The sequence below is a fragment of the Euprymna scolopes genome, chromosome 9 (assembly GCF_053919585.1).
Source record: "Euprymna scolopes isolate OS-2025 chromosome 9, ASM5391958v1, whole genome shotgun sequence".
NCBI classification, from domain to species: Eukaryota; Metazoa; Mollusca; class Cephalopoda; order Sepiida; family Sepiolidae; genus Euprymna; species Euprymna scolopes.
In genome coordinates this window covers 151758842-151772080 of record NC_136490.1, presented here as the reverse complement: position 1 = coordinate 151772080, position 13239 = coordinate 151758842, and the positions used below count along the sequence as shown (strand labels likewise).

Sequence of the window (13239 nt, the reverse complement as noted above, 5' to 3'; positions counted from 1 at the left end):
GAATTCACTGCGTTTGTGCACAACCAGCGATAATTCTGGCGTTGCCGAGCTCAATATGCAACATGGTGAATGTACCTATTTACTATGCCTCCCCACGGGACAGAGTTAGACACCAGGGTCGTTTTTTAATGTGGAGAAAAGGTACAAAAATAAAAATTGTCTCAGCCGTGAAGGATTTCTCCTCCACCGAAAGAGAACAAGAAATGGAAGTGCAGCAATCATCTGAAGAACAGATACTACACTTTGATCTTGACCAAAAGGCCAAGAGTGAATGTAACAAAAGGATTTGACAAAGGGATTGAGAAAATTTGGATCCATTGCATAGTTGGAGTGTTTCAGAAGATTACCTTAATAAGAGTCCGCTAAAATCATACAGATAATACTTGAAGCCTGAGAAAGAAGATGCTGATAGCCTATGGTTATATGTTATGATCCGCCCATCAACATAAAATCGGCAATAACAATATTCGACAACAGAAATAATAATAATAATAATAATAATAATAATAATAATAATAATAATAATAATAATAATAATAATGATGATGATGATGATGATGAAATCTCACCCGCTTCTAAATAATGGAACTGAATTTTACATAAACGATGCCGTATGAATAGTAATACTAAATTGTATCTTTGTAAAAGACAATAAACCGTCGATATGCTTTTCTTTATTTCATTAATTTTAGAATATGATATTATTATTATTATTATTATTATTATTATTATTATTATTATTATTATTATTATTATCATCATCATCATCATCATCATCATCATCATCATCATCATCTAGAAATTTGAATCGTTAAAATAAAAAAACAAAAATAATATTTAAACAACAATTGAACAAAAAACTTATTTCATCTTAAAGGGAAGAATAAGAAATTCCTGATCGTATATGGTTATTGGAATAGAATGTTTTATTTTTATTTTTTTTCAGTTTTTTTTTTTAATTTAAGAAAGTAAAAATCTATAAACGTCGTTATTAATGGTACGGAAACATTCATTCCAATCTAATTACCTAAAGGTCGGTGTACACAAACCCAAGCGGACATTTTGCCTTTGTTGATAATGACATAAAAAAGGCAGTAATTGTATTTCGAAAAAATGATCGAAAGCAGATCACATAATTATTACGATGTTTCATAAGGTAAATAAAATATTTAAATCCTCCATATTTTATAAAATTATTTCATGTGAAAGGAAAGAAAAGGAAGCGATTTTCTTTTATTTATAAGCATCAAGCACAAAAGTAAAAAAAGACAAAAAACATCATTTTTTTTTTTTTAAATTTTTGTACGCTGTTGTATTTCGTTTGTATAAAAACCACATAATCATGTTGTAAAACTCACAGTTTGTCGTTCGGGTTATAATCAGCGAATGAACAATTCCAACGATTTTCTTATCGTGAAATAAGTTGAGAGAAAACAGAAAAAGAGCAAAACGATTGGCAGCTGCCAATCCATACTCATGTTCTACATACGACCTTGTTTGCAGGTCTCTTGCTGGACTGAAAAGTCATCAGAGGCAAAAACATAAATGAATTTAAAAATGTGGGTTGTCGGAACTTCATACGTCGTATTGACGGGAGAGTCCATGATAAATATATTATACCAAAATATTACAAACAAACAGAAATTACGAAACATGAATATATATATATATATATATATATATATATATATATATATATATATATATATATATATATATAGAGAGAGAGAGAGAGAGAGAGAGAGTCATCCACATATAGTACTGTTTCGCAGCTCATCAGTGCGGCTAGACAGGCAACTGCCTCAAGCCAGGACCGAAACCTGACCACCCAAATGACAGTCAAGGTTTATCACCATTACGCTATACGGCTGCTGTTGTGTGGGTAATGAATTTAAGGATGTTCAATTTTGACATCGTCCAAATGCCTCCGCTCGATTTGTTTACACAAAGAGCGTCGCTTTATACGCTAATGGCAGTTTGTATATACTTCCCAAAATGCTCAACCCAATATAGGGAGCATTATAGTCATCCATATACAGTACTGTTTCGCTGTTCCACAGCTCATCAGTGCGGCTAGACAAGCAACTAACTTAAGCCAGGATCGAAACCTGACCGCCCAAAATGACAGTCAAGACTTCTCACCGTCTACATATATATATATAGGGTGACCCGAAAAACGGGCCCCAACTCTAATTAGGCCCCGTTTCTTTGTGTTTTGTCCAAATGAAATGAAACTTTGGTCATAACTAGTTTATTATATTCAAAACACCACATCAAAACACTAGGGTCTTTGGCCTTTTTTCCTCCGTTCTACAACATATGTTCTAGATGGCATCATTTAGCTTTTGTTTTTTTTAGTCCCCTATTTATATATATATATATATATATATATATATATATATATATATATATATATATATATATATATATACATATATATATATATACTAGCATGGATACCAAGACCTCAGTCTAAGAAGATTTGCTTTACGGTCGGTTGCAACGAAAACAAACTGTAAATAATTCAGTTTAAAAAATACTAAAGTAGAATTTGTTGGTTGTTTTTGTTTTACGGCATATCAACCTTTTTCAGGTTATTCAATGTCGAATCTAGTTATTTTGAGGAACGATTTTTAATGGAGTATATATTTTTTTAAGTCAGATTCTATTTAACCCATAATTGGGACCCTAACAGGTACTACCACTCCGGGTCAGAGTAGACCTGAGAGCAATGGCAATTAAAGGGTGGCTCCACACTTCCCAAGGCCCGCAAGGTGGGGCCTTACCATCGGATATAGTTTTATGTCATATCCAGGACCTAGAATAGAGTAGAATTTGTGTTAACCGAAATACACGTTTTTATGTTATAAAAATGATGAGTTATGAATTATTGTTCATTAAAAGAAAAAAAAATTAGCAATTATGATGTAAAAAAAATGTGAAGGAAAAAATTGGTAAACGTAAATGAAAGTTTTTTTTAAAAATAAAGAATCGTAGTTGAATTGAATTGTTTGTTAATTTTAAAATAAAAATCCACTGGAACACAATGTTAATTACGAAATCACGTTAAATTATTTTATTTAAACTAATTCCAAAAATAATGCTTATAAGTTTTTAGTTTTAATATCCGCCGAAAAAGAAAACAAAAACAAAAGCAATAAATTCTTAAATCGAATATATGCCTCTATATGTTTTTTTTTCAGAATTTAAAATTAACCCACGAAACTTATATATTGCTCTATTCTTAAATATTGAGCTTTTCCTCTTTGGCTAGGATCTCCTTAAAAGTATTACTTCAAGTAATATCTTTCAGGATTTTTCATCTGAATTCTATCAGTATCTAATCTCGCTTATATATATATATATATATATATATATATATATATATATATATATATATATATATATATATATATATATATATATATAGTACAAAACTCGTTAATGGGACGGCAATTTTATGATTTTACGTGTTCATTAAAATCTCTTTTCTCACCAACATATCAGATGTGATTTCCATTCGAAAACAAAAAGTTAATTTTGTACATAATAAACCTGATGGTTTCGTTTGGGGAAAAGAAATTATATCTATATAATTACAGGTCGGCCATCTTGGGTACCGTTAAACGAAAACATTATACATTGAAATTAACAATATTTAAAAAATAAACATTTATAATATATATATATATATATATATACACATTTGTAGTATTCCAAATTATACTGGGTTAATATAATTCAGTAATTGTTCATATACCAATAAATGTAAGCTAAAAAGGAGAGATGACTTAAAAAGTAAGCTACAAAATTATCATATTTCATAACTGAGCATTCATATACAAATCAAAGGCTGTTCTTGTGAAAAGTTTCAAACTGCATATTGTTTGAATTTGTCTTGAAACAATTGTAACTAACAATGGAATACACTTTTTGTTCCTATCAACCCATTTCTTGAAGTCTTGGTTTTTGTAAAAACAGTGTATGTATATATATATATATATATATATATATATATATATATATATATATATATATATATATATATATATTCACGTTTTGTTGAACAGCAGGGATAATTTCTAGTAAAATTCTTTGCAGTTAATGAAAAAAATCAAGAAATTAACGCGCGGAGTGTGAACCTATAGACCACGTCATGCAAAAATAAATAAATAAATAAATAAATAAATAAATAAACAAAAACAAAACAAAAAAACACGCTATCAACTTACCCACAATAAAATTTTCACGGCCCATTGTTTTTTCATTGTTGCTAAAGACGGCATGTAAAATATGGCTTTACCGATGATAGATTAATTAAAATAACGGTATCGATTATCGGTAATTATCGGGGTTATTCTGAGACAAAACTTAACTAAATCACTCCCAGACATATACATTAAAGTTCTGCAAAATTTAAAGAAAATCTGTTCAGCCGTTTTGGAGTCTATAAGGGACGAACTCATACATACACAGAAAAAGTTGCATTTATATAATTGTAGATGGATGGAACGATAAAATTGTCATCCCTAGAAAAGACGACAAGATTTCATTTCCGTTTGATGAAAACCGGTTTTCTTTTTTCTTTTGTTGCAGACTATCTAGTAGTTGGCCAGTTGTGTACAAATCCAATGAGCGATAGGGGCCTTCTATCATGTCTGAAAGTGACATAATGTTCAACAAGCTAGATCGGAGATGCACCGCTGTACAACTCATGCTCTCTACCGATCTAATTTATGATATTCAAAATGCAAATCCGGACAGTTCAACGCGTGAGGGCACAGCTCAATGCATCGGACGACCGACGTTTATGGTATTTGGTGTGGTTCCAAATGAGGGACATATCATGCCACCTCACATCTTCGAAGTCGGCTTGAAAGTCAACACCAAAGTGTACCTGGATGTGCTGAAGGGTGTTGTCATTCTCTGGTGCAATCAGGTGGCCACTGGCAGATCCTGGATATGGTAGCAGGAATCGGCGCCGACCCACAAGTCCAAAGAGACTCAGGTTTGGCTTCAGAAGGAGTGCTACGACTTTGTACCCTTCTCTTACTGGCCCCCTCCTCCCCCAACCTGATATTTCTAGACTATTTCGTTTGATCATATGTCGAGAACATCACCAACATGACCTTCCACAACATCAAAGCCAGCCTGATTGCCGCCATCCACCGAGTATTCGCCGAGCTCCCGCCGGCGCATGTGGAAAAAACCTGCTCCCAGTTCTGGACCCGTATGGAAGCAGTGATTGAAGCTGAAGGTGGCTACATTGAATAGGTGTCAGCTTTACTACATAATCAAGTTACCTGAATTGATTTTTTTAATACAAATTTAAAAATAAAGCTGTAGTGCTGTTTTCTTTAGGGCGACAACTTCATCGTTCTATCCTGTACTATACATACCTATACTATACATACCAAACCAAAGACGCATTCATATTACCCTCATCCTGTTTTATTAGTAGTATAATTTGTCTTACTCGTGTTTCGCTCAATAGTGGAAATTTATCAAAGAACTCATCAGGGACATTTATGTTTATCGTAAAAAGGGACACAGTAAAAGATTTTCTCTTCCTTTTTTTTCCTTGTTTAAAAAGAATAAAAATTTGTTGAATGAAATAGAAATCTTTAAAAGTCATAGATGTAAAGATCTTATTTGTTATATAATATTATTGAATATATTTATTGAATAAAAACGCGTTGATATCAAGTCACCATGAGAAGACTTATTAATATATTACCAAATATGTATATTACTGGTCTGAACAGGCCACAGGGGAGACAGCCAAGCAAAAAAAAAAAAAAAAAAAAAACTAAAAAAACTAAACAAAATTCATTCTAAAGCACAAAACTGAAGCTGGCTTGCCAGCACACTATATATACAAATGCAGGCAAATTTGGGCATATTTTATTGGTTTGAAAATATGGGTTCTTTTTTATCAATGGCTATAAAATTACAACCATAAAATAGTATTATACTCTTCAAAAAGCCTGCAAATTTTCATGCAGTTTTGTTATAGGGAATCAAATGTATGAGTATTTCAATATTCAATTTGACTATGAGTATATATATATATATATATATATATATATATATATATATATATATATATATATGTTTTTTATTTTTTTTATTACCGTTTTATCTGTTTGGCTACATATGTTTCAGATGTTGGACCATGTTTACGATCCAACAGTCTCGTCAGGCCTAGCAGACGTGGTTATTAGTTATTGGAAAAAAGTGTTTTAAAGAAAAAAGGGGGAGAGGTGAGTGTTGACAATATTTCAGTTTTGAAGGTTAAACATACATTCGATTGTATTGTGTGTGTGGGGATAGCAGATTCAGGTAAGCGTGGGTGGAGATATATGGATATAGGGAGGGGGAGGTGGAGAGAGGATGATAAAGAGAAAAGTGGCGGGTGAGAGGGGGGTTTCAATATTTTGGTTTTAAATTTAAACTGGCTTTTGGTTTTTCAGCAAGGTATATTAAATAGATGGGAGGGAGGGAGAGAGAGAGAGAGGGAGAACGAGAATGAAAGAGAGGGAGAGCGAGAAGGAAAGAGAGGGAGAACGAGAGAGGGAAAGGGTTAGTGTAGACGTCATTTTTTGACAAGTACGGGGTTCATTTACATGTTCGTAGTCGTTACACGTCGGCTTGTTCCTTGCCGTTTATGTTTTTTTTACATAGGTTAACGCACGTGCACATTCGCATATATACATATACATACATATGTACACTTCTAGGTATCCACATACAGACACATACGTACACGCACATATATATAAACAAAGTAAATGCAGACATACATGGGTTCATAAGTAGACATACACACATATACACAACTCTTATACATATATATACACTCACAAAAATATATAGGCACATATACACATATATATGCATACATATACACACATACCCACTTATATAAGTGGAGATAAGGTCTCCAGAAAGAAGTAGATATACACACATACATACATACACATACATATGCATCTACTCCATGTGTATGTGTATGTCTGTATGTGTGTATGTACATCTATTTCTTTCTGGAGACCTTATCTCCACATATATGTATATAAGTGGGCGTGTGTGTATATGTATACTTATATATGTGTATATGTGCCTATATATTTTTACAAACCCCTCTCCGTCTCCCTCTCCCTCTCCGTCTCCCTTCCTTTCTTCCCATCTATCTCTCTCCCCCTCTCTCTCTCTCCCTCTCATCTAATTAATATACCTTATCGAACAGGAAAAAAAATAGTCAAAATTTTAAAACACAAAGATTGAAACTCTTTCCCCCCCTCCTCTCATTACCACCTCTTTTTTCTTTTCTCTTTACCATCCTCTCCCCCTCCCTATATCCACATATCTCCACCCAAGCCTACCTGAATCTGCTACCCTCCCCACACGCAATACAGCCTTATATACTTTAAACTTCAAAACTGAAATATTGTCATTACACGCCTTCCCACCCCCCTCTATTATCTCCTACCCCAAAACCCCCCTCCTTTTTCTTTCTCTTTTCTTCTCTCCGTATTCCTCCTAAAAACAATTCTTCCTAATACTAACCATACATTTCTGTAAGGTCTGACGAGGCTGTTAGATCGTAAACACGGTCCAACATCCGAAACATATGTAACCAAACAGATAAAACGGTAATAAAAAATAAAACACACACACACACACACACACACACACACACACACACACACATATATATATATATATATTCAGATCATTTGAAACCATAGCAGCAAGTTTTAGTCTCTCTTCCATCAAGGCCAGAGGTTATAATATATGCGTATGTATGTATACATATACATCTATTCATTGAACTCTTAAGAACAAAAACTATATCTCCGATAGTGTGTAAATGCGTTAAAAACTTCCATCCAATTTTTGTCAAATACTATGCACTTTTTTTCTTAAGAAAACAAAACTTATAAACAAAACTTTATTATTTGGAAGTTGGCCAGTTTTTGGAATAGTTTTCCGGATTTACTGCTCAGTTCAGGAAGGCACACACAAATCCCAAAGAAGACCAAAGTTTACCTCAATTTTCTACGTAACAATGGAAATCTCTCTCTGACTTTGTTTCAAATCCTGTCAGTTTGAGATTACATTGAGATCGATCCAAATTGAGAGTAGGCGAGGATCAATGTATCGAGTCCATATGGTGTATTAGTCTTATCACCTAATCCTCATTCATTTGCTCATCATGCTTTCATGCTGACAATTTTGAAGAATCAATTCAGTCACTTTCTGGTAGGAAAGTCGACTCTATTATAATCCATAACTTTCTTTGACACGCGAAGACGGCTGTGCATTGCTATGGTTTGAAGAACAAATCTTTTCCTTTCTAACATATTAAATGGGCCAGTTACCTCTGATGGTTTCCTCGCCTCCTCCACCAAAATTAAAGAATTGAGTTGACTTTTGTTTTTAATTTTTTATGGAATTATGATTATCGCAAAGGCAGGAGATGTCTATTGATCTGAGTCTTGAAAAGACCAAGACTATAAAAGTAAAAGGGAAACAGTCAGCAAGGAGATTTTTTAAATTTTTAATCAGTTCATGTGTGTATCACGTTGGTACAGTGTAACATCACCAGCTTTGAATGTTACAGTTATGCTTTCGGTTTCGATTCTAGCTGATGGCACTCAAATACTTTTTTTTACTTTTGAAATCACGACTCTATAATAATATATACGAAATCCAAACAAATTAAAATATCATATTTAAGAGTATTTTACAACCGATCAAAGCCGCACCCCTGCTAGTATACATTAATACTGTATCTTTTAACCATAGTTCAAATCACTTTTTCTAATCCAAATTAATACAGAATAATAAGTCATATTACTACATAATTACATTTCTGTACTTTATGCTTATTATGGAAAGTCACTTATCTGCTATCTGTTTTAAAATTCAATTTTCACCCCAAACAAGGCACAGTGCCACTTTGAAGTAGGGGGCTACTATCGGGGACATAAGTTGCAGGGATATTATGAAGGGAGATGAGTAGCAAGATGTTTGTTCACATTACACTTGAGCTTCTGCATGTCAGTACAGTTGGGAAAGCAGAATCCCGGAAGGGAGTTCTAAAGTCTAGCAGTTCTGGGGAAGAAACAATTGGAGTAGAAGGTTTTCTTACACCTAGGGATCTCTACTGTGAAGAGATTGGATTTAGCTGCTTGTCAGGTTTGTCGGGGGTATTTACGCCAAAGGGGGTACAAGTGCTTGTAGTTCGTTAGATGACAGTTCAGGACCTATCAGGTTGGCGACTTTCTTTTGAACCCTGTCCAGGAGTGAGAGACAAGTAGCAAATGCCCCAGTCCAAATGTGACAACAGTACTCCGTACATGGCGAATGGTAGCCTTATACAAGTACAGGATACTTTCAGATGTAAGTAGTTTTCTAGCAAGGTAGAGAGAGACCCCCCTTTTAGGTGGACATTTTCGCCCTTTGGCCAAGATTAAAGTGTTGTATCTGTGCACAAATGCTACGAGCAATAGGAGCGGGTTATTTTAAAATATTGTAATTTATTTTCTGTGTATTGCTATTATTTAAACATATCATCATAATTAATTTATGAATTTTTCTTTTAGATTATTAAAGCATCAATCATAATTTCTCACTAATATTCTCACCCATGTTGACCTGAAAACGACCTACTTTACTCAACAGAAAGGGAGATATATTCCAGATATATTAATGTTTGTCCTCACACAGAACTACTGACCAAAGATCTCCGATGAAAATTTGATTAGAAAATCTTGCACCATCCTGCATGTTCACCTAATCTTGGTTCTCCGGATTATCACTTATTTCAAGGATTACAACATAGATGGCTTTGGTTAACATCAATAGAAAAGCTTGAACAGAAGTTATTTATATTTCCCCTTAAAATTTAAAGAATTTTACAAAAGAGACATTTATAATCTCGTTGACAGATGGAATCAAATTACAAAGAACAAGGGTCGTATTATTATGAATAAGGATTTGCAAAAACAAATAGATTTTAATTTTCAAGATGAAATTTTAAATCGACAAAACTTTTGCACCGACCTGATGTTAGTGTTTGATAATAATAAGCGACAACAGTATTAAATCTATGGAAGCCCAAAAACAAAATAAATGGTCATAGTTTATAACCATTATTTATACAAAATTTCGACATTTTATTGTTGTAAAATACATACAATACTATGAAGATTAATACATACGATAAACTATATATTTAATCAATTATTGTTTTCCATATTGCTTTTTTGTGGGTTTTACACTTATACAAATATTTATTGAAACAAATGAATTTAATTCGCTTTTATTCATTTGTTTTAAGTTTTTTTTAGGACTAAACTCTTATTTATTTACTTAGTGTGTTTTTTATACTTTCAGAATTATATATTTAATCACTGGTATATTTTGAATTCACATTAAAAATGTATGTTTATCTCTCCGAACCACCAAAAAATAGTCGAAGCAAAGAAACCAACAAATAAATGTACAAAACAAACATCATGAAAGTCGAGTAAACATCATAAATTTCAAGGGCGATTAATTTTTTTGATTGTGTTTTTCTGTTGTGAAACTTGAAGTAGTTTATTTCAAAATATGACTACGAAATATTTCGCGCAATTTTATATTATTCGTTAAACAGAATTTTAATTTGCTTATAAATTCAAGAAGTGTATATTATAAGACCATATTATAGCATATCATTTTAAATATAAAAATATCAGGGTTTTAATTACTGACAAAGGTGAAGGATCCTATTTTTTTAACTAAAAAAGTTAAAAAAGCTACGAAGACAGGAATAGTACGATAAAACGAGCGACCATTGTGTTCCGGAATTTATTTTTCTATATAGTCACTAGCGTTCTCAATGCACCTTTGCAAGCGATAAACGATGACTGTGCATGGGCATCCAGAGTGCGTTTACTCATACGAGATTCACATCGTAGAATTACTTTCGTCACCAGCCGGAAGTATTTTTTTTTAGAAGAACCAGTCTCGTGTTCAAACTAGATGGTAAACTGTTTTTTTTTTTTAAATTATTTTTTACTTAACTTTAACTTAATCATAACACTAACTGACAGGAAGGAAAAAAAATTAAACTCCTGTTTATTGACAGGAGTGCTCCCTTTGAAATACATTTTCATTCGTGATATAATGAACACATAATTTATCAAAGAATACTTAAACGAACTTCTCACAGAAAATATATTTGGAGTTGGATGATATTGACAATCTTACAATTTATTTCTTTTAATTTATTTGACATTTACAATTCTTGACAATATCTGTTTCGTAGCATAAAATCAATCACTTAATTATTATATCAATCAGCTAATCTATTTTGCCCTTAACTCACCAGAAGAAATAGCAACAATCAACCCATCAAAAGGAGATAAAGTGCGTTTTGACATGATTAAATATTCGAAAATTTCTAAATTCCAAATGGCGTAATGTAAACATATTAAAGGTATTTACAGCTTCTCTTCCAATTTTCGGATTTTTAATCATGTCAAAACACAATTTATCTCCTTTTGACGGATTAAGTGTTGCTATTTCTTTTGATGAGTTAAGGGCAAATAGATTTACTGATTGATATAATAATTAAGTGATGTATTTTGTGCTACGAAACAGATATTGTCAAGAATTGTAAATGTCAACTGAATTCAAGGAATAAATTGTAAGATGATCAACATCATAAACTTTGGAATATAGACTTTTGCCATTCATTCATTATATTGCTCTGTAATTACATTGAGCTTCTTAAATAAGGATTGGTATATATTATAAGGAAATGAAGTATATTTCCACAGAAATATGTATATATAAGTGTGTATTCATGTGTGCGCATGTTTTATGGTTGTATTTTTTGTGTGTAGGAGAGAAAGGGAAAGTGCTATGACACAACCTTCCAATTTGATTCCATTAATTCTAATAATATTAACACTATATTTGAATCGTATTTCATTTTTGTTTAAATTTTACAGGATTTTATTAGATTAAGTTTGAATCATTGGAACGTACCTTATTTTCATATGTAAAATATTTGGGGTTTTTTTGTGTGTTTTGTAGGCCATCCTCGATTCCTCAACCAACTCTCTTCTGGTCTTGACGTCATTGGTTTAGCGGGTGAATGGCTGATTGCTACAGTCAATACTAACATGTAAGTGGCCTTTTCTATTAAATACTTTATTTTTTAATCAAGATTATTATTATTATTATTATTATTATTATTATTATTATTATTATTATCGTAGTAGTAGTAGCAGTAGCAGCAGTAGTAGTAGTAGTAGTAGTAGTAGTAGTAGACTTTTTGGCCCATTAAAAACAGGCCAAAGTTAAAACACGTTTATTTAGAATGAGCGCTTTATCACACATTAATGTGTAAATATAGTTAAATTTGTGCTCATTTTTGCGTTAAATACGAATCTAAATATTAATTTACTTGTCACCAAAAAACATTCCAAAATCTCAATAAGCAATTATTTAAGGTAAGTTAGTGTGAGAAAATAAAAATAAAAAAAGGAGATTGCTTACTTGGTGGCGCCGGCCTCGAGGGCGGAATTCTAATCTGAGTGGTTGAGAGAACGAGTCTCTTATAGACTTGGAGGAGTAGGGGGAGGCACTATTCTTCTGTTATAAAAGAATTGTGTCTCTGACTAGCGCCAGTTCTGTTAACGACTTACTGGTGAACGGTTGGCACAAATTAGTTACTCGCTGCTCGCCGTACTACAAAACTTGTTACTCGACCCAGTAGGGGGGGTCGCTTAGGGCATCCTTTGCAACCCCTCGGAGCTTACGCTATCACCGGGTAATCTACTTTACCCTCTAAATAGTTTTTTTTTCCACATCTTGCAAAGGATTTGCTGCTTACTCTTTCGTCGGTTAACTACTGTCATGAACGTCACGAAAGAGCAGCTCCTACGCAGAAGGGAGTCATTGACTCAGAAGATTCAGGGACGACTGAAGATGTGTCGTGATGGAATTAGGCCATCGGCGTACTCATTCTTAAGGACGGAGATTCAACAATTCATTGTCGAGTTAGAGACGTGTATCACACAGCTGGAGTTAGGCTCCTTTGATGAGAGTACACCTGCCGAGATTGAGGGTGCTTGGCTGCCTCAACTAAAGGATTATTATGAAGACTTGGGCGATTTGGATCAAGCATACCGACAGCCAGAGCCCAGCCCTTACTCAGAATCTGCCTTTGAGTTCTCA

General features: G+C 33.1%; 1 protein-coding gene and 1 pseudogene across 2 annotated transcripts in view; one reads left to right on the top strand and one right to left on the bottom strand.

Moving 5' to 3' along the window:
- The window catches only part of LOC145284925 (glutamate decarboxylase 1-like), a 287476-nt gene that overhangs the window by 93517 nt on the left and 180720 nt on the right, over positions 1 to 13239 (top strand). For both annotated transcript variants that reach the window (XM_080134020.1, XM_080134019.1), the window contains exon 3: positions 12094 to 12184. In XM_080134020.1, coding sequence (XP_079990146.1) covers positions 12094 to 12184 — 91 coding nt within the window. The remainder of the gene's footprint in view (positions 1 to 12093; positions 12185 to 13239) is intronic.
- Positions 137 to 273, bottom strand: LOC145285383 (U2 spliceosomal RNA; annotated as a pseudogene).